Source organism: Conger conger, chromosome 5 (genome assembly GCF_963514075.1).
Source record: "Conger conger chromosome 5, fConCon1.1, whole genome shotgun sequence".
NCBI classification, from domain to species: Eukaryota; Metazoa; Chordata; class Actinopteri; order Anguilliformes; family Congridae; genus Conger; species Conger conger.
Window position 1 is genome coordinate 38,005,495 of NC_083764.1, and position 22,733 is coordinate 38,028,227.

A 22,733-nucleotide genomic window follows, 5' to 3' on the forward strand; every position below is an offset into this window, starting at 1 on the left:
TATGGATGAGCTGGAACTGCCAGTTCTACACAGGTCATATGTGTGAAGATGACAGCTCTCACTGGTAGTGTGCCAATTGTAGTCACTTTACCTTTACTGGCTTAGCCACACTTAATCTTGCACTACATAGCTAATATGTCACACCAATGGTGAGATGAGGCCTAGAACCTAGAGTACCTAGAGCAGAAGGATATTGTGTTCTATTCTATTCTATTCTATTCTATTCCTAAATGAGAAAAGAACAGTAAGAGACTGGACTTTAACCTCATATTCATTGTTACATTTCAAATCTAATGCGTAATTTGTGAGCCAAAAGAATGGGAATTGTACCACAGTCCAAATACTTATGGACTGCACTGTAGATGAGCACCATTCGTATCAGTGATTATTAAGTTATATTCTTATTTGTAGTTCATTATTAGAATTCATTAGCTTGCTGAAAATCTAAAACTACAACGCAATGCTTGAAATTTGGTAACGTAAGCAACTTACGAACACTGACATGCACACATTACGATGGCTGTCTTTGAGGAGCACAAATCATTTTGTGTGGTACACATGCAATTGCAAGTATATTTTTTCCACAACAAGGAACCCATACAACTTGCGACAATTGTGCTTTGTGTTGTAATTTTCATGGGATTTTTAGCACTCCAGGATACGTGTTTATTCAGCTCAGCCATCCCAAACGCTGGCTCTTGTGTTTACTTCCATACCCCACCTCCTTCCTCTGTCACAAATTTGACATTTTCATCAGCTATTGGAAACTCCCATTGTATAGCATAGAATACTTTATCAAATTAAAAGTTGGAGCGCAAATGGCAAACATAACCCCAATAACTGCGTTCTTGGCTAAGTTGGTGCTCCCGCAAAAAAAAAAAAAAAAAACTGGTCAGGAGAGTGGGCGAGGATGAGGGATACTATTAGTTGAACAACCAGTCATTTACATAACTTACCAATGACAAAAACAAAAAGTTGTTTGGCCAAGCCATACTTTAACGAAATTAGTACTGCAAAGGCTATACTGGCCATACTTACTGTACTTGGGTGAAACAGTGAAAAAGAGAGGATAAGCCACTGTTAACGGTTCAATAACAGTCTCTAAAATTTGAGGACTATATTCTCAGGAGCTATACAGGTTTGAAATTTCAATCTGGAGAGACAGAATTGCACTGGATTGTTGAGTTTTGGATTGTTGGACAGTTCAGTCCAGTTACCTAATTAGAAGCTACAGTAAGGCGTCAATTAAACAGCAATTCACCAGGCTTTTAGTTTATTGTACTCTTCTTTTGCCTCCTTTTTTTAAATCAAACTGTTACAAAAACCAATGTTTTTGTAAATAGTTCCATAATTACATGCACATGGGCCCTCAATTTTAACAAGATACAAATGGTTGTGCATACCACAGACAGGTTAAGCACTCCTCACTGATAGAATACAGATAGAATCCAAACTGTATAGCTCACAAGAACTGACAGACATGAAAAGGTACTTGACTTAGAAGAGGAAACTTCAACAGTCAGCAGGGAAGGGAGTGTAGTGAAAAGGACAGGTGTAGGAAATCTAACTAATGACTAACTATGTGGAAGTTAATGCTCTACATGTGCCAGTACTAACAGAATGATTGCAAGGGAGTGAGGAATGTGGTGAGAACTGAAGGGCAAAATAAATCAGTGCTCATGGATAAATGAGGTGTTGTGAAAATTGCCATTGACTGCTAATCCCACCCCTCAGCCTAAAAAGGAAGCATGCAGGAAAAAGTGAGGTTGGAGAGATGGAAGGGGGAAGAAAGAAGAGTGACATGGAAAGGGAGAGAGAGGAGGAGAAGGCAGATGAGAACAAGGAGAGGAAAAAGGAGGTGGGTGAGGCTGAACCAAAAAAAGACAGGTTGGAATCGGATGATAAGAAAAGGAGGATGCAGATAGAGCAAGAGGGACAGGCCGGACAGAGTAAGGAGAAGATGGGGGAAAAGGAGAAAGAGAGAGAGAGGCTCAAGAAGATCTGGAAGAAAGAGATGGACAGGAGGAAGGCTTTGACGAGGCAAGGAGAGGAAGAAGTCAAACTAAAAAATGAAAAGCACATTGAGAAGAAAGGGCACAAACAGGTGGAGCTTCTCAAGGAGATGGCTAAGAAAGAGCAGAGAGAGGTAGAGGCCAGGCCACAAATGAAGAGAAAGACCAATGAGGATGAGGACGAACCCGAGAAGAAAACAAAGAACACTGTAGAACTGAAGGAACTTGGGCCAACGAAGAACCCTGCGGAGGAGAAGGAAATGAATCGAAAGGATCTAAAGAAGCACTTAAAGAAAATTAAAAAGCAAAAAGAAGAAAGGCGAAAACAGCTGAAGGAGGCAGAATATCAGAAAGAGATGGCCAAGAAACAGAATAAAGCTGCGGAGCTTCTTCTGAAGGATCTTAACAAGAAAGAGCTGAGAGAGGCAGAGTTTCTGAAGGTCTGGCCAAAAAATGAACAGAAAGGACTTGGACTAAAGACACATTTGATGAGAATTAAGAAGGAAAAAGAAGCAATGCGAAAAGAGCTAAATCAGGAGGAGCTTCAAAACGAGATGGAGAAGAAACAGGCAACAGGAGTGGAGCTTCTGAAGGAGACTACTCAGAAAACCCTTACAGCCAGTCTCCCTCTCGTCCTCCCCCTTTCTCCCTCTCCCCCTTCTCTCATAACAGTGTCAGATGGCCAGGCTGAGAAGCTGCTTGCCTGCAACAGGGCAAACCGTGCAGCTGCAGTTCACTGTAACCACCAGCAGGCAGATGCAAAGAACTTTGAGCAGTCCATAGCTGGACTGCATGCCAAGGTACAGTGCGGATTTGGGGGGGCGATGGGGAGCAGTGCGAAACAGGCAGTGCATGATTCAGGGTGAAAAACAGATCTTGAAAAAACATCTTGCTCTGGTTCCTATGTTCTGCTTCTATGTTCTCCTCCAGATTGACATGTTGACACAGGAGCTCGCCCAGGCCAAGACTGAGCTGACAGTATGGGATGCCAAGTGCTGCTTCAACAGAAAGTGGCATGTGTGAGTGTCCCAAATGTGGAGCGCTATCCTCCCACGGGTGTGCCTGTGGATATTGTCCTCACTTGCCTGTGTGTAAGCTCACTGTGTGTGTGTGTTTCAGTGAGGAAAGGAAAAAGCGGAAAGCCACAGGCCAGCTTGAGGACCAGCCACTGAAGCTGAACATTCAGGCCAAGAGAGGAGGCCAGGCAGGTCGCCGTGAGAACCTTCAAAATTAACAGACCCTGAGCACTTTCTCCCCATCCCCCACCATAAAACAAAAAATAAAATAAAATAAACCACTTTGTTTGATTTATGTAATGATTTTTCTTGATTAGATTTATGTAATTGTATTTACTTGATGAATATGTATGCATTTCAGATGTAAGACATGTATTAAACCCTATGAAATCCTATTAAAATCCATTGCAAAACAATTATCATTGTTATCTGGTATTCATTTTTTGTTTGTGGGATGGCTATACTATTTATACACACCATATGCCAATCCAGAGTAGCATTTTGTTCAGTAGCCTACAAACATCTGATGATATCATAGCCTAGAAACTCAACTCCAGACCCCCAATTGCATAAACACAGGGACAGCTATGGAGCATAGCATCACACTACTTTACATTACATTATAGTAATTTAGCAGACAATAATGCACAAATATAAACCAGGGACAACTGCGTTGGAGACCCTAGAGAAAAGTACAGTTCCAAGCCCGAGAGTAATCACATAGATTTATTTATTTTTTATTTATTTATTTTTTGCACAATAGCAAAGACAGACAACAAAAAAAGAGATTATCACAGTTTAAAATGTGCAAGGTGAGACATGAAACCCTACTGGGCTTATATGGGTGCCTCACCCAAGAGACACAATGGTCAGAAACCATTGCATACAAATTATAGAAAAAATAACTACAAAATTAACTATTATTTAAAGCAATCAAAGATAATTATAATTGAGAACAATAACTCAATATACAATATTTATACAGAATATAAAATGAAGAAAGAGATAAAGAGAGAGAAAGAAAGAAGTGTGAAAGAGTGAAAGAAAGAAAGAAAAATACATATAAGATACACAATACAAAATAAAAGCAGTAATAAAGTAAAACAATAAAGTAAAACAACCAGTCCCACCAGAATTATGCGTCAGGCCACCCCCGGGCCGCAGCAAAGAGTCCACCAGGGCGCACCCACATCCCGCCCCTGACAGCCAGGAGAACAGGATGTGGGCCCACCCCAACAAACTCCTCACCACAGCCCGAAAACGGCCCACCGCACAACTCCGGAAGCACTGAACAACTTAACAGATAAGACAAATTATTACAAAGTTGCTGTTACATTGCTGATGAGGTAATTTTTTAGACTCTTCTTAAAGGATGATAAATAGACAATTTTTTTAATATAGTCGGGTAATTGATTCCAAAGACAAGGGCCCTGATATCGCAAAGTAAATTGACCAAGAGTAGTTCTAAAGAAAGCAGTATGGAGATCAGAAGACTGTCTTGTGGCATAACTGTGGACTTGGTTGTTGGAAAAGAATATATTACAGAAACTAAGAGGCAAGAGATTCATTCGTTGCTGGAAAACAAATAAGCAGACTTGATACACATTTATATCATAAACATTCATAATTGCAAGTTTTTGGAACAGAGGTTTCGAGCTAGCCCGTGGTTCAGAAAAAGTAGCTATTCTAACAAATCGCTTATGTAATGTAAAAAGGTGTTTAAGGTTTGGTCTATAGGTGCTTGCCCATACTACATTACAATAGGAAAGAAAAGGATAAACTAAGGTGTAATACAGAGAAATAATATTTTTTCTAGGTAAGACGTGTCTTATCCTGCTGATGATACCAATATTCTTGGCAACTTTGTTGCAGATAAATGGTATATGTTTTTTCCAATTTAGATTTTCGTCAATGTAGACTCCTAAAAACTTGGCGGACTGCACTCTGTCTAATGAATGATTAGATATGTAGACCTCTTTATTAAGGGTTGTTTTTTGTCTATTCTTTGGTATGACCAGCATATACGATGTTTTTTTGATGTTGAGTGATAATTTATTTTTTTGGAACCAGAGATGTACTTTACTAAGCTCAGTGTTAGTTTTACTAATCAGGTCTTCATAATTTCTATCAGACAAGAACATATTAGTATCATCAGCAAAAATTATAAAAAACATATTTTTGGCAACCAAATATAAATCATTAACATAAATAATAAAAAGCAGCGGACCAAGTACTGAACCTTGTGGTACACCACATGTTAAGTTCTTATAGCTAGATTCAGTGCCATTCCATGAGACAAACTGTTTGCGATTTGTTAGATAGTCACAGAACCATTTGAGCTCAGTCCCCCCAATACCATGTAGTTGCAGCTTCTTTGCCAGAATATCATGATCAACGGTATCGAACGCTTTAGATAAATCAATAAAAACGCCAATAGTAAATTCATTATTATCCAAGGCCCTTGAGAATCGATCAACTAGTTGTACCAGAGCCATTGCTGTAGAATGTTTTTCCCTAAATCCATATTGATGAGTGTATAAAAGATTGTGTTCATTAAGAAAAGCTGTTAATCTATTGTACACAATTCTTTCGAGTACTTTGGTCAGACAAGGCAGAATAGATATTGGTCTGTAATTTGAGAATTTAGACGTCTCATCAGATTTATATACTGGGATAACTCTGGCCCACTTGAGTTGATCGGGACAACGGCCTGTAGAAGGAGAACAATTCAATATGTGAAGAAGAGGTTTCATTATTACAGGTAAGCATTGTTTGAGAAGACTAGGCTTCAGACCATCATGACCAGCTCCCTTAGGTTTGAGCTGGGATACAATGTCCTCTAGCTGAACTTGAATTGTTTAGGTGTCTGTATGTCAGGGAATGACATAGAGTTATGAGGTATACAATCAGCCAGTAGAGGTCCAATATTGACAAAAAAATCATTAAATCCATCAGCAATTTTTACAGTATCAGTTCTTGACTTATTTCCCTGTCTATCTTGAAATTCTTGACACAATATTGCATTGGAAGGAGTCTTATTCATAATCTCTTTAATAATTGACCATGTTGTTTTCATATTGTTACTAGACTCTGTAAGTTTAGTTTCATAATGATGTCGCTTGGCAATTCGTAGGAGATGATTAAGTTTATTCCTATAAGAGGAATACAACCTGAGATTCAAAGGAGATGGGATGGTAAGGTATGCTTTATAAAGGTTGTGTTTTTTTCTTATGGATTTCTTTAGCCCTTTTGTGAGCCATGATTTAGGTTTTCTTTGACACCTTTTTGTTTCCTGGTAAGGGAATGCAATATCAAAAAGTTTGAAAAATAATTGGAAAAATATATCATATGCTTTCTGGGCATCTCCCTCCATCTCCACTGAATGCCATGGACTTTCATTCAATGACAAAATGAATCTTTTAATATTGGACTGACTGAAGTTTCTAAATACTGCCACTTGTTTGCAGTTTTTGGGAGGAGTAATCTGTGCTAGATGGAACACTGGGAGGTGGTCAGATAGATCTGCAAATAGAACACCTGATATGCCAGGATCATCAGTTGAGTTACTAAATATATTATCATGAACAATTGAATTGCTAAATGGAATCATGAAAATGACGAAGTGAATAATCACAATCCAAGGATTCTTTTAAAATTTTCTATATGCAAGACATTCGTTAGTTAAAACACACCCAACGTCGTTTTACGCACCACACCATTTTATTAGCAACTATAGCAACAACCTACACTGTATTTCCTGCAGCACAGCTTGCTAAGATTACAGTTCCGCAAGTTGTGGCCTTTGAGGTTAGATAACTCAAGCTCATCGAGCAAAGAAAATTATTGCAACTAGCAAAATGTGGAAAATTAAAAGATGCAGAATAATTTCAAATTTCAACACATTTGAAAACTCATACGGAAACGTAAGTCAGTTTACCAGCACTGGAGCTGATCCCACCGCTGTTCACTGTTGTGTTAACATAACTTAGCTCAATTATTGTGTTGGCCAAATGACACGTTTCAGACTCAGTATGATGTTTGTGTAACGTTAATCAGCATAACAAAAGCACATATTTTCTTATTTTGTTGATTGCCAAGTTGTAGCGATGTTGGCTTGCATTTCAAATGATTGATCTTGAAAAGTTATGCAAGCTTAGAGAACCACGAGTGTAAGGTACAGTAACGTTAACAAACTTCTTCAGTTTGGCTTGAAAAGCCCTGTACATTTTAATTGTCAACGTAGTTCACACAAGCAGCTGTGTTTTCAGTAAAACAGCCATGTAATGGGATTTTGATCTGGAGCCTGAACAAGGGTTGCACTATTTTAAAAAACCTTTCAGTATGGTCTTTAAGATCGATATGCAAGCAGGACAGCAAGTGATTTTGGATGTCTTGTTAGGTGACGTTATGTACTAGTTGCGTGGACAATGTTTGGCATTCCATTGGCATACAAATATGAATTGTATTTTTGAGAGAGCTTGTTTGTAATTGATGTTAACATTACCGTAGAACCCAAGTTTGGCATGTACTGTAGTTGCATGCGGTTTTGAAATGACTTCTAATTTTACTATGCACTAGTGCAATGGCATTCCTTAGGATTCAAGGTTTTCCTATAGCATAATGTAGATGTAGTCCCAAAATCATAGCTCCCGATTTCTTGCATAAACAATATCTAGCTTCATTTCATTTTTTTAAATGATTAAAGTAAATGCTTAACAGTTACCTTTCATTTAAAAATTAAAAAGTATGAGTATATTAATAAACCAATACTGCAACATGATTTAAATTTCAACATTTTGTAACTTTGTTTACAAATGAAGTTATAATTATTATTCTTGAGTCGCAGATGCAGATGAAGCCTAGTCCTAGACTAATTTAATTGTGGATTATCCTACAAAACTGCATTTAGTCCAGGATTAAGTCTAATCAGTGTCCATGTAACAGGCCCATATCTTGTTATTTACCATCATCTTATATTACAGCCCATGGTAATGCTTACATTATGTCACGATTCACACAGAGTTCTTAAAAAATAGAATGGTTATTTGTTTTATCTCATGTATTTTATCTTACCAATTACCTACCATGGTGCAGTGGGTAGCACTGCCGCCTCACAGCAAGGAGGTCCTGGGTTCGAATCCCGGTCGGCCGGGGCCTCTCTGTGTGGAGTTTGCATGTCCACTCCGGTTTCCTCCCACAGTCTAAATTGCCCGTGGGTATGAGTGTCTGAGTGAATGGTGTGTGTGCCCTGCGATGGACAGGCGACCTGTCCAGGGTGTATTCCTGCCTTTCGCCCAATGTATGCTGGGATAGGCTCCAGCCCCCCATCAACCCTGTTCAGGATAAGCGGGGTAAGATAATGGATGGATGGAAGATATTCATAACATATTTATATATTATAAGAAACTGGAAAACACCATCCGTGCCGCCTTAAATATCTTGTGGTCAATTTTTATATACTGTCAGTCAGAAAGTTGAGTGTTCAATCAAATTACCATATGGTCTGGACCTGGTACAGAAGATTGCTGAGAGCTGTATAGGAATAGTGTTGTTAATTTCATATATGAAGTAATTATACACTTTTTTGTCAAAGATCTGGATGTACAAGGCATGTTGCATTCTGACAATTGTTAATAAAAGTCATAAAATATTATTGGTGTGGTATCACTTTCACAAATCTCCATATTTGCTACATATTTACAGATGATTCAGATGATTGTCTTTTACCATGAAATATGAAAAACAGATGGCATCTAAAATAAAATACATGGCTCGATGGGGCTGCTATGTGGCTCATTTGGCTTAAGCACTACACTGTGGGGCATGGGTGAGACCTGTGGCCTTGGATTGAATCCGGACAATGTCAGAGCTGACCATGGCTGGTAGCTGAATCGGGTTTGCGTTCAGCGTTTCATTGCTCTTTAGCAACCTCCATGGGTCAACTGCAAAGCTGCATTTGAAAGGTCTTCCTCCGACTCCACTGTATGTGGCCTGCAGCAGGAAAGTACATCAAAGGAGAACAGCAGGTGAACACTCCTGAGACATCAGCAGAGAGGGACCAAGCATGAATGCTATGAGGCCAGATTAATGCCTTTATTAAGATGCTCATTCAGAAGAAGACCTCCTTGATGAAGGTGATCGGCCATGAAGTGAAGACGCTGCAGTGGAAATGCGGGTTTGCTCATGGAACCTGCACGCACGGAACGAGGACACGCTCATTCGGCATGGAGACATGCACACATTAAACGAGTGCGTAATGAAGTAGCCTATGTCATTAATCACCCTCCATGAATGTGGCTGTGTTTGCAAATAGCTAATTAAAAACTACAAATTAGGGTAGAACTGTACACACTCAGCCCCATTTGTGGTGACAAGATCTTTAAAATGAAAGAAAAAAGAAGAACATTCAGATGTTATTTCTGGGATGAGTAATATCTTGGGATGAATACATGAGGAAGGTACAGCTTACAAATAATCAATGTGATGTATTTAATGATGACTTGGAAATGTCTGAGGACTCTTCGTATTCGATAATTAATGTTGACATATTGCTTAGAGTAGAGCCCAGCAACATCCACTTCACAATATTCTGTTATAAACTAAGTTTCTATGACAATGACAATCACTGCTGATACATTAAAATGACAAAATTCATGCTGCCTACAAAATTAATATATTCATACATGCATGAAATTCACACTGCATTCACGCTTAATTTATTACACAACTTGGTTGCAAACAACCAAGCGCTATGGATGAGCTGGAACTGCCATTTCTACACAGGTCATATGTGTGAAGATGACAGCACTCACTGGTATTGTTCTAATTGTAGTCACTTTACCTTTACTGGCTTAGCCACACTTAATCTTGCACTACATAGCTAATATGTCACACCACCAATGGTGAGATGAGGCTATAAGCCTACAGGATGAGTTGTACCCAGAGCAGAAGGATATTGTGGATGGAAGCTTAGGGAGAAATGCACCCTTCTAGCTATCCAGGGGTGCCACCACCTGTCTAAAAGTAGTATGGCAGAGCCCCCCCCCCATTCTTTTCTATTCTTAGGAAATTGCACTTCCCCCCACACTTAGTATTTACAAGTCTTCCAAAATTGAAGGGCATTACATCATTTTTAAAGGTTGTTACTTATTTTTAAAGTAGCTCTATATCCTTTAATGTAACAAAAAACCAGCAGTCTGCAAACTCACTGCTTTTCAATGCACCCCCAACATGCGCAAGAGACAGCAGATGCCTGCATTCTCAGTGAGTTCTCCACACACTGTGTTCTTCACACCTCTATAACTACACACTGTGTTCTTTGCACAGTTGGCGCCCACCCCTTCACTAGTCAGTGACGACGCAGGAGAGTGGGCAAGGATGAGGGATACTATAAGTTGAACGATCAGTCATTTACATAACTTACCAATGACAAAAACAAAAAGCAATATGGTCAAGCCATACTTAAATGAAAAGTAGTATTGTGAAGGCTATGCTGGCCATACTTACTGTATGGTGGTGGCCTTGGGTGAAACAGTGAAAAAGAGAGGATAAGCCTATGTTAACTGTTCAAAAACTGTCTAAAATTTGAGGACTATATTCTTAGGAGCTATACAGGTTTGAAATTTCAATCTGGAGAGCCAGAATTGCACTGGATTTTTGAGTTTCGGATTGTTGGACTTTTCAGTCCAGTTACCTAATTAGCTACAGCAAGGCATCAATTACACAGCAATTCAGTTTATTGCGCTTTTCGCTTGCCTCTTTTTAAAATAAAACTATTACAAAAAAACAAAAGCTAATTTAAAAAAAATGTTTTAGTAATTTGTTCCATAAGTACCATAATTACATGCACATGGGCCCTCAATTTTAACAAGATACAAATGGTTACAACGGGTTACTAAGGACCTAAATGCAGACGCAGACCACAGTCAGGTTAAGCATTCCTCACTGGAGGCATTTATTAGAGGAAGAACTGAGTGGACTGGAGATCAGAATCCCCAAACCAGGGAACAGGCAGGAATCAGTGAAGATGGCAGGGAACAGGAGGGTGAGCAGGCAGGCAAACTGGCAGGATACAGCAGGACAAGCGGGAGACAAGGCTCGGTACAGAGACAAACTGTATAGCTCACACGAACTGACAGACATGAAAAGGCACTTGACTTAGAAGAGGAAACTTCAACGGTCTGGCAGGGAAGGGAGGATGAGCTGGGACTAAATATTGAAAAGGACAGGTGTAGGGAATCTAACTCATGACCAACTATGTGGAAGTGAATGCTCTGTATGTGCCAGTACTAATTGAATGATTGAAAGGGAGTGAGGAAGGTGGTGAGAACTGCGGGGCAAATGAAATCAGTGCTAATGGATAAATGAGGTGATAACAAAGTGGGTGAAACTGATCAGGAAGTGTGGCAGGGTAACAAGGCAAGTGAAGAGACAGTGTCAGATGGAAAACCAGGACCGGAAGTAGAACACAATCCGTAGCCAATGTGGAAAAAACAGTGGAACGTGGAAAAAACAGACAAGTGAATTAAATTCAATACACGACACAAGGAGAAAGGGGGACCCAGGGATTCGGCAGGCATGACACAAATACAAATATTTGCATTTTTCATGTTCAAGCAAGTAATTGTTGGGAAAGGGTGCAAATCTAAAGATGGAATCAAACTCTTTGTAAATACCTCTTGGGAAATATGGAAGTCAATAAAAGATAGCTCTGTATTTTAGTATATTGTGTATAGTATTACAGTATGTATGAGGGGAAAATATTTCAGGAATGCAAACCATCTGCTTGGTGGAATGAGAAAGCAGTCTCACAATAATATTTATGTCCCTATAAAATATTATAGGGACGACCAGAAATATCTATTAAGTGGGATTGGAATGGTAAAGTTTAACCACAATTCATGTGATCAGTTTACTCAAAAAACGTGCCCCTTACAGATAAAGGGTAATTGTGTTAGAAAAAATTATTATAATACTGCTTACTGCAATTATTGGTGGAATGTAATTAAAAACAAACTTGGGTACATCTTTTTTTTTAAAGAAAAACAGGGAAGATGTGATGCATTGCAATGCCAAACAGTTCAGTATTAGTCAAAAGGGATGACAATGATTATGGAGACGAGTCACCAAGGAAACATTTAGCCTGCATTTCAGTCCTCAAGAGCTCACTCTTTTTTGCAGCAATTTGTGGTGTACAGCCTCAGGACCATGACTAATTATTCTGGACAAGCAGAGCAGCTTGTTTTTACAATGTGTCTAATCCTGGGATTTTCCATTCGAACTAAAGAGGTCCAGTATGGGTGCAGCTTTTGTTTAGGCTGAGCCCTAATAGATCTGACTCAACTAAACAAGAGCGATTGGTTGTTTTGTTAGCGATGTTCTAGCCCAGCACTAGAACAACTGCTCACATCCGCACACATCCACACGCCCTTTTTGGATAACACTGGACACCGTGTGGTTGTTGAATGATTCAGATTATTAAGGTACTACAGTGCGTTGATTCCTTAACAAATGGCTTCAGGACGTGGTGTTGGATGGGAGAATTACATGTTTAAAAAAAGAAGTCATGAAAAATTCATAACCCTAATAATAAATCCGGGCCAAGAGAATTACAGGGAATTCACCATTTTGTGAATGAGAAATGTCTTAATTAGCTTTAGGGGAAAGATTTATCATCATATTAATTATGTTAACTCTTTATGCTAGTGCAAAGGAGAACTCTGAAATTACTTTTGCTATATTTGGAAATGAGGGTAAAAAATTTATAGAGTCTTACAGCATTTACACTACCATTGAATCGATTGTCACGTGATAGTACATGTGAACGCTACATGATCAATGTATAACACTGCTGCGCATGAACACTGGACATGAGGCTGGAGTAAACTACACGTTAGCCTGATATCTGCTCTCCGTGTCATTCATTATATGCAAGTGTATACGAGTATCTAATAAACTGACGGCTCCGCATATCCACTTATAATTCATTTTTTATCTGTACAATATTAATTTGAAACAATAACTGGGGCAGGGTGATTCATCAAATTTTATTTTCAATTATGATTTCGGCTTCCCACAATTATTTTGTCTTGTGTTGTAAATCCAGTGCACCCCTTTCCTTTGCAGTGGTATGCTCGGCCCCTCCCCCGAAGCCCAAACACGCTGTGGCAAGTATGTTTAGTTCAGAGAGAGAGCCGGCATCTATTTAGATGCATGGCCAAAATATAGGGATGGTATCGTCTTGGCTTCACGAAAACCAATCGCCAGTCACAACTCAAAGAAAAAAACACACGGAAACACATGTGCTAATCTTCATAAAGGTGGAATATAGAAAGTAAATTGTCGAGATCGAAAACGTCCTGGAAACCTAAAGCCATAATTGAAATACTGTATGTCAAGGTTAATCTAATGATACGTCACCTTGGGATAAGCATACAACTACAGCAAATAGGAGTAAAGCCCCTGGTCTAAAGCCCAGCTATGACCAGCTTGAAATACCAGCTACCAGTACCAAAACATAGCTTGAACTGGTCAGCCAATGTTGAGTATGGAGCTGGTCTTAGCATTAAGGAGAGAAGCACATTTGACTATGAGACTTGAGGCAAGAGAAATGGTGTTAGGATGGTGTTTGTTTATAAACACCAGAAAACAAGGTTAACTATTGCTTTGTCACTTTGTTAACTATGTTGTTTGAAAGTGTCCAATGAACACAAGCAATATGAATATTCATTTATCATCAATTTGAAATAATAAAACAATTCAGAATGTTAATATCACTGAGCACAAGATCCTGTCATATATCAATATAACCCTCAATAAAAACTCTGAATTAAAAATAAAGGGTTCCATTTGGTCCTTTTGGCAGATATTGATAGATAAATAGAATGCAGAATTGGGGGCCCAACATTCTCATTTTGTGCAAAGAAGAAATTGTTTAAATGCAGTTGTGCTCATTATAATTCATTGGCAATAAAGAGTCATTTTTTCCATCTTCAAAACCAATTGGTCAGCTCAGTTTAGCCACGCCATTGCTATGAACATATGAGCAAGTTGATCAGCGAGACCACCTCAGCTTTGCAGTCAGCCATTTCATCAGTCACCATCTCTGCAACAGGAGCATAGCTTGACCATACATAGACTGGCTCAGATGCACAGTGCTATGCCTCTGGACCAAGGCATGTTAAGCTAAATATTCCACAGAAAGTCAATGCAGATGGTATACACAGACCGAGTGAGTCACAGATTCCTGGCTGTCTGGACGACAAAATATTTCAACTGAAATTACAGAACCTCAATTTTATTGCACGCTTGGCAGTAACCACCATCAAATTAATAATATAAATAATTACAACACAAACAAACAGATAAACCGACCAGGTGGTTTGGATATGATAGGAGAAGTCAGCAGGTTTGAGGAGTGGGCTGGTCCGCCAAACATGGAGCTCCTTCTCCACGGACAGCCTCCACTGCAGAGTCCTGTGCACGTCTCCTTCGGGAGGCCATGGAGGTTGGGTACAGGCTTCTCATGGACCCACGGGGTCTTTCCTTCCCTACCGGGAATATGCACTTGAAGATGGAACAGCGGAACAGGATGTAGACCCAGGGGTCCAGGATCTGGTTACAGGTGGCAAAGCGAATCCACAACAGCAGGTCAACAATCTGGAGATGCTTCCCCGATAGCACTGTCTGTGCAATAGACACCTGGAGAGAGGCCCATGAAAATGTGATCAGCTGGGTCTGTCCGCATTTACACACTGGCCCGCAAAATTATTTTTGTTAATATTTTGAGCTTCACCACTCACACACTGGAAATTACTTTTGAAGACTAAACTAAACATCTACAGTACACACTCTTTGATTCAAGCAAATATGTTTAGACAGTTTCCAGGCAATGGCAATTCAATTAAACCATCTTCCGTGTTTATTGCTGCTTGACCAGTTAGATGCAACCCATGGTGTCAATCAAAATGCACATTTTATTGAGACACAGCATTGGATTACTCCAAAGACAGCAAAGCGTGGTAAATACTCATTTCTGAGTTGACAGTAGGAACTATCGTGCCATTTATGACATGCCTATTTAGAGATGGAGAGAAGATCATTTTTTTCAGTCTGTAAATTTTAGTATTTTTCAGTATTTGTGCTGATTAGAGCCTCTGCCCAGCTGTAAAGTGTGCTATTCTGTATCTGAAAACTGCTATTCCCTTTTGATTTTTGACAGATGACTCTCTCCTGTCAAATTCAAGCTTCTGCTGTTGTTGTACTAATGATTCATGTTATGTCTTTACTGTTTACATCTTTGTGGTGTAAATATTAGGTGGTTTTACTAAGCAAATTGTATTCGTAGCCCATAATGACAAATGCAAAACACGTCTTTAGACTTTTTGCTAATTTATTACAAGGTATTGCCAGGTGTGTCCTGTTTTAAAAAAATATATTATTCTTGAGATGTGTGTAGAACTTGATTGGAGTCTAGATGTGGTAATTTGAATTGAGTGGACATAGTTTAGAAAGACACACACCTGTGCATATAAGGTCCCATAATTCACACTGCATTTCAGGACAAAAACCAAGCCATGAAGTCCAAGGAAGTATTGCGATGCATAGATCAGGGCAAGGTATAAAAGCATTTCTAAAGTGTTGAGTGTTCCCAGGAGAACAGTGGCCTCAATCATTGTGAAATGGAAGAAGTTTGGAGCCATTTGTTAAACTAACAAAAACTGAGTAATCATATCACAGCCCGCTTGGAGTTTGCCAAATGACATTTAAAGGAGCTTGAGGAATAAGATTCTCTGGTCTGATGAGACAAACATTGAACTCTTTGGGCAGGAGTCCAAGCACTATGTCTGGCAAATGACCCGAAGCATACAGCCAAGACAAGGCTGGTGTGGCTTCAAGTCTCTGACTGTCCTTAAAGTGGCCCAGCCAGACTTAAAGCCCATAGAGCATCTGTGGAAAGACCTGAAGATGGCAGTTCACGTACACTTCGGCATTTTCCAGGCAGTATTGTTTTTTTCTAGCTCATGCATGCAGATTGCTGCCTTAGTTAATTGGTTTCCAGGTGCAGTCTAATTACCAACCAATTATCTGTTATGGGCAGGTTGGCTCTACCCTATTTAAGACTCATTGTCCCACCACTCTGTGCTTGAGTATTACATTGTGTTCCAGACACTGAGCCAGGTAGAGCCTTCAAGGCTGGTTTTTCTTTAGAGAATTAAAGGCATGTTACCCCATATTCGGGTAACCGTATCAGGTTCTTTATTATTTTCTTCTATTAAGTCAAAATAGACTCTTGTACCTTTTCGGTACTATTTTAGTTGGCCCCAGGGAGTTTCTGTCCTGTTTTCCATTTCCCCCTTTCTAGTGGATCCCCTTGATTATATTGGGGAGAACCCTAGATTATATTAGTGGTTATCACACATTCTGTGGGTAACTTGAAGATTCCCTTTTCGGTTGCGTCTGGTTCTCCATCCCTGCTCCCTCACACACTTCCCATCCAATCTGAAGGAGCTTAAGAGGATCTGCTTAGAAGAATGGGATATCCAGGTGTGCAAAGCTTCTAGAGACTTGCCCAAGAAGACTGGAAGTGGCAATTGCTGCCAAATGGGCTTCTACACAGTACTGAATTAAGGGTCTGAATACTTACATAAATCATAGATTTCAGTTTTTGATTTTTAATAAATGAGCAAAAATGCAAAACACTTTCACTTTGTCATTATGGGTTTAGTGTAGATTGATGGGCTAAATTGCAATTTTATCTATTTTAAATTAAATCTACAACACAATAAAGTGTGCAAAAAGTGAAGGGTTGTGAATACTTTCTGAAGCCACTATATATCCAAAGATATACTAGTTATATGGTGTATGAATAATGGACGGATACGAAGAAGTTAGAACATGAAACATGAATATCAACAAATAACACAGATTCCGCAAAAAATGCCAAGGACAAAAAGTGCTAATAGTGTTAGTGTTAGTTATTACTCATTTAGATTATCATACCACTCATAACAAATAAATCTACAATCTCAAGAATTGTCCCAGTTTATTTCTGCAGCGGAATTAGGCTACGCTTTCTAGTACCTAGAACATAACTTGATTCAAGATATTTACAATTATTATGCCTGAAGGTTTATTCTTAAACTCACACCCAAGTTTATTCTTAAACTCAAGTATCTTGACCACTGAATCCTGAAAGGGACATCTCTTCACATAAAACCAATGGTAAGATTATATATGTATTCCATATTTAGTAGCAGATATTTAATAATGAACCAATAGGCTCCTAATTGGTGAAAAACTAATCATCTGGAAGATAATGAAGAATTCAAAGGCAAAGCAAGTAATAACAAGGAATTGTGCTGATATATTTCAAGGAAAAAATACAAATCAATGTATGTGTAACATTACCTAGTTAGGAGCATATTAACCTCAGCCTTTTATTCATTTTATTGTAATTGTCCACAAGTAGAATATTTCGGGCATAATGTGGTTTAAGGTAAATAATCCCTCTAAACGTGAAAAGCACCTAATTAATCAAAATTAACAGCTTGTTAAAGTTATTGTATTGCAATTGTGGTTGGAATTACAACCAGTGTGCACAGGGGTAGGCCTGTAGCGTAGTGGTTAAGGTAAATGACTGCGACACGCAGGGTTGGTGGTTCTAATCCCAGTGTAGCCACAATAAGATCCGCACAGCCGTTGGGCCCTTGAGCAAGGCCCTCAACCCTGCAGTGCTCCAGGGGAGGATGTCTCCATGTCTCCTGCTTAGTCTCATCAACTGTATGTCTTTCTGGATAAGAGCATCTGCCAAATACCAATAATGTAATGTAATGTAATGTAATGGGTATACCAGGACCGAGTTTGGGAACCATTGAAGCACAGGACGCCCTCACCAGCAGAGGGCACCAGCAGATAGAGGCGATGATCATGATCAAGACAAGCTGCCCCATCATCTCCAACTCCAGGTTCCGCTGTCGCTGCATGTCTCCCTGGCCACAGCATATCCGCAGCAGGGTCACCACGCTCACTGTGTTCAACAGGAAGGACGCGGCGAGCGACAGCAGCCCAACCAGGCAGAATACCAGGCAGAAGGTCATGTCCAGTGGCTGGGAGCTGATGTTGAAAAAGCACCATGACCCAGGCTGCTGCAAGTGGTAGCTGCCTAGCCCTGTCAAAGGCAACAGGCCGACGCAACCGGCGAAAACCCACACAGCCAGCACGGTGGACAGGGCCCTGCTCTTCGACATGTTAGCGGAGAGGGCAAAGGGCCTGTGGATGCCCGCAAAACGCTCCATGGCCATGGCGGCTCCAAGGAGCAGTGGGCACAAGCCGTAGAAGACCATGGACACGCCCATGAAGTTGCAGAAGTGGCATTGGGGATCCAGGTCATGCCAATCGAAGTGCGTGGTGCGAAAAGAGAGAACAATCGATCCTGTCACGAGTAGTCCCATGAAGTCGGTTACCACCAAACTCGACAAGAAGATGAGGAAGGACGTATGTGAGGGACTCTGGGACCTGTGGAAGGCCTTGACCAGAACTACGAAGGCAAACAGGTTGGAGCTGAGGCCCAGTCCAGTAAACACGGCAGAGTAATAGGTGGAGGCAACGGTGTGGTTGTAATTGAAGGGAGGGCTGTTTTTGGAGAAGCATATCGGAGTCTCGTTTTTTGCAGAAGCTGACCAAACCATTATGATAGAAGATGGTTTTTCTGTCATCTGGAGAATTAAGAATCTACTCCGTCCAGTCACCACAATTCTCCATCATTGCCACCCTAGAAAAGATGCATACATTACAAAGCATTAAAAACATTTTATGCAAATAATTCTGACAGATCTTCATAATTTCTTAAATATTGTTGAAAATATTAACCCCCAGGGATGAAATTATTCATGCAATGTAAACATACTATGCTTCGGCTGACCTTGCAATCATGGAATTTAACACTTTTAACACCTTTAAAGGTACAATAGGTAATTTCGGACTTCTAACGATCAAGAGAGGAATTGCAGCAACAAACATGCTCAAACCACAACACTGTTTATCCCACCCTTTCTCTGTGAACGCACTGAAGTTGAAACACCATTGCAAACCAGGCAAATAGAACTTGCAAAATCAGGCTACAAAAAAGTAGCCTACCCAGGGAGTGCAGATAGGCCTAGCATTTGAAATAAATGACGTTCAAACGTGAAATAAAAAAGTGGTTACCTATTTGGCTGGATCATTGCCAATTTTGTTTTTGATCACACATGAAGGTAATCAGGGGAGCTGGCATAATTATCAGTGTAAGTTTGCTGGTACCTGTTTATATTATGGCCAACATGACATGCACAGAAGGGGTTCCCCCTGCAGTACTGTCAGGGCTATGGGCTGTGGGGCGGACCCACTGACAGATCATTTCCAGCATCAAGCGGCATACGCAACAGTACAGATTGCACAAACTATTGTTCTTACTTTGAGTGCATCTTACTTTGAGAAATTCTGGATAATATCTAGCAAAAGTTGAGCGATTGAAAACAAATTTTGTTCATTGAACTGCTGTGCTTCAGAGATAAGAAAGTCAATGAGAGATAAGAATGCAATACTACCAAATAGTGGTGGGGCCGGGCCCCACCGGCCCCTAATGTAGAGACGCCACTGGCTGACATATAATGTGGACTGTGATTATACCTGACTCACAACTGCTCTTTGAAAGTGTCCACAGCACTGATCAGGGATTATCTTGCTGAACAGAATAAAAGAATGGTTAAAAATACAGCTTGTTGACAGAGATCCATGCACAGACACTCTGATCTCTCCCAGCATTTTCTGTTTATACAAAAATACAAAAAGACAAAATAATCACATCCTGTCACTGCAGAAGCGTACAATCCCTATCCTTATTAAATGGGAACATTTTTAATAAATTGTGTGTCGTTAATATAGTGCAATCACTTCTGAGACCATACAGTATGCATACTTGAGGTCACAGCAGTAATAGAGATTACAACGTGGCCACTTCCACAGGACCCCTTGAACAAGAAACGGTTCTTGGGGTAAGCTTAGAAATGATATCAAATTCATTCTATAAACAGGAAGCTGAATAAATCGCATGCACAAAATATAGTCTCGTAGTATTCATCTTTTCTAGATATGCTGTGCCATACTTCTGCATTGATAAAGTAGGTACCATACTGTAAATCACACTGGACCTCCAGCAAAGTATTATTTTGAAACATTTGAGTGATACACTTTGAGATCCTTGTTAAGCAATAGAGGAAATTCTGAGGATCTGTCAACATTATCCCTCTAAAATAAATCGTATTTAAGTCTATGTACCTTATATTCAATCAAATGAAAAACCGTTTTAAACTTTCAGAAAAGTTTATACCTACTGCTCCTTTGCAACAAAAAACATTCCAGCTATTTCTGAATAAATATGTAAAAAATGTAGTTAAAAAAACGAAGAACTAATTTTATTCTCTGTAACATAAAATTTCAAAATTTCTCATCCAGTATATTTCAGAGCTAGCTGTAAGGTACATGCATACATAGATGAGCACAGAATCAATATGAAGCATATGTATATACTTAGACAAATAAGTAAAAGTACAAGTAAGAGATGTAGTGATTGGTAAAATATGAAATAAAGGCTACCTTATGTATATTGAGTCTCCATCTTTAGCTCCATGTGAAAGAGAGCAGTTCGTTCTGGGTCCTCTAAAACAACTGCTGCAGATGCTTTCCTTTATTTAAATATGTGATCCAGCTGTTGCTGTGAGTATTTCCTCCACTGACGTAATGAGACAAAAATCACTCGATGTTAAGAAGGCAACAGTTGCAAGCAGTCTGTGGGCTTCACCAATGATGTAAAAATCACTCACACACAATATGGGCATAAAGAGAACAGCTTCCAGAGAAATGACCATGGATGCGGTCACTGGGTGCACTACCCATGAAGTGAAAACTGTAAACATTTTTTAGTGCTCTTAGAATATTTTTGTGTTCAAGTTCACTGAGTATGCCATTTTTTTGTATCTAGGAGCTACTTGTATTTAGCATGAACCTTGGGCTATGAATAAATAACTATTTGGTGGCTATGTACGTGATTGTCTCTGACACCCAAACAGTTGGACTCATTGAAATACACATTGAAATATATTTTAAGTAGATGAAAATGTATATTTTAAGTACTTTATGTTTCTGTGGGACAGGTGTTGACACTTCTGGGAAAGCATTTTTCGAATTAAGTTGTGAAAAAAAGACAATTTAAACATTACTGTGAATGAAAGAATTTAAAACAGGAGTTCTACCATCAGTGCCCAGCACACCATTTACAAATTCATATATAGTACATACGCTACCCTTGAAAGGGTCACCTTTCTTTTTTTTCTCCATTTTATAATCAGACAGTTCATATGTGGTCAAAGCAGACTCAGAGCTTTTATAACAGGGTATTTGTATACATTTTGGCTTCATCATGTAGTAATTACAGTACTTTTTTATACATCGTCCCCCATATCAATGTTTGAGCCCAATTAATATGTCAAATAAAATCATGTAAAAGAGTCATGTTTTGTCTTTGTCTGTATATCCTTTGCATAAATCATGCCATGACTTCCTGATCTCTGTGAGCCATCTTATTCTTATTTTCAGGTTATCATACAAGCGATACTAAAACTCTTTGCATTTGAATGGATCTCAAAGGGACTAGATTTTAAGTGGGACTAGCCATTTTTAAGTAATCACGTACAGGTATGTGTGTGTTTGTTTGTTTGTCAGCAGCTAAGGTTGTTGTACATGTATGCTCCATGTAATAAACAGTGCCTTACCACATAATCCTTTCGAACGCAGAGTGGTTTATTTCCATGACAATCCCTGAGCTGACCACTTTCATCAGACTTTTCTCTGAGTATATCTGTGGAGATTTCATTCATGTTATTATCTGCAAACAGATTCAAACAGATTTCAGATGGCTTAATAAATGTGCCAAACACCATAGTCAACCATGACCAGCTGCTTCCATTGTGGGTGATCCTTCCCTTCTTCCAGAGAAACCCATTTTCTGACAGTGCCTATGCCTCCTCTCTAGCAGACTGTTTCAAGTATACCACTTGCGTGAAATATCTTGGCGCAGGATAGGAATGCTGTGATAGCCAAGATATAAACAGGAAACCAACAAATTACATTCTGATGTTACCCCTGATAACCAGGCTCTAGAGCAAATAGTTTTGAAAGAGTTCAATTTTGTGGCTTACCTCACAATTAGTTCCCAAAATTAATATAATTCCATAGTAATTTAATTTGCCTGTTTGATGTCAGTTATTATAAGTCATTAACATAATTCTAGTGAATGTCTCAGTAATAGTACATCTGTTATGTGTTAGCCTTTTGTTTATGTGTTTCCCGGTTCCCCTTTGTGTCGTGTATTGTATTTCATTCACTTGTGTTTTTTTATTTTCGTGTTGTGGGTTGGGTGCGGTTCATGTTCCATGTCCGTTCCTGGTTTTCCACCTCATTCAGTCATTTCACTCGCCTCATCAGCTCTGCCTCTCATTTCACGGTTTCACTCATTATTCCATTAGCACTGATTTTGTTCGCTGTTCTGATCACATTCCTCACACCCCCGTCAATCGTTCAATTAGTACTGGCACATGCAAATCATTCACTCCCACTCGGTTAATCAGCAGTTAGATTTCCTACACCTGCCCTTGTCACTATTTAGTCT

At 39.4% G+C, this 22,733-nt stretch overlaps 1 protein-coding gene and 1 long non-coding RNA gene across 2 annotated transcripts; one reads left to right on the forward strand and one right to left on the reverse strand.

Annotated features, from left to right (window-relative positions):
- The first annotated feature begins 2,732 nt into the window (after positions 1 to 2,732).
- On the forward strand, positions 2,733 to 3,268 carry LOC133128333 (uncharacterized). Its single transcript, XR_009708744.1, has 3 exons — positions 2,733 to 2,812; positions 2,943 to 3,031; positions 3,132 to 3,268. It is a non-coding gene; the product is annotated as an uncharacterized LOC133128333 (long non-coding RNA).
- Positions 3,269 to 13,181: 9,913 nt separating this feature from the next.
- On the reverse strand, positions 13,182 to 22,081 carry LOC133129596 (thromboxane A2 receptor-like). Its single transcript, XM_061243788.1, has 4 exons — positions 21,838 to 22,081; positions 20,663 to 20,798; positions 17,923 to 18,800; positions 13,182 to 14,728 (listed from the first exon to the last, which is right to left on the reverse strand). Exons 3-4 carry the CDS (start codon positions 18,742 to 18,744, stop codon positions 14,429 to 14,431), a joined length of 1,122 nt encoding a protein of 373 aa, XP_061099772.1. The 5' UTR covers positions 18,745 to 18,800; positions 20,663 to 20,798; positions 21,838 to 22,081; the 3' UTR covers positions 13,182 to 14,428.
- Positions 22,082 to 22,733: the final 652 nt, after the last annotated feature.

Bases quoted from the DNA above. Each gene is read 5' to 3' on its own strand.
- LOC133129596 (XM_061243788.1), bottom strand. From the start codon at position 18,744: ATGACAGAAAAACCATCTTCTATCATAATGGTTTGGTCAGCTTCTGCA. The intron at 14,729-17,922 runs GTGAGGGCGTCC...GCCTCTCTCCAG, and splicing joins TCTGCTGGTGCCCTCTGCTG to GTGTCTATTGCACAGACAGT.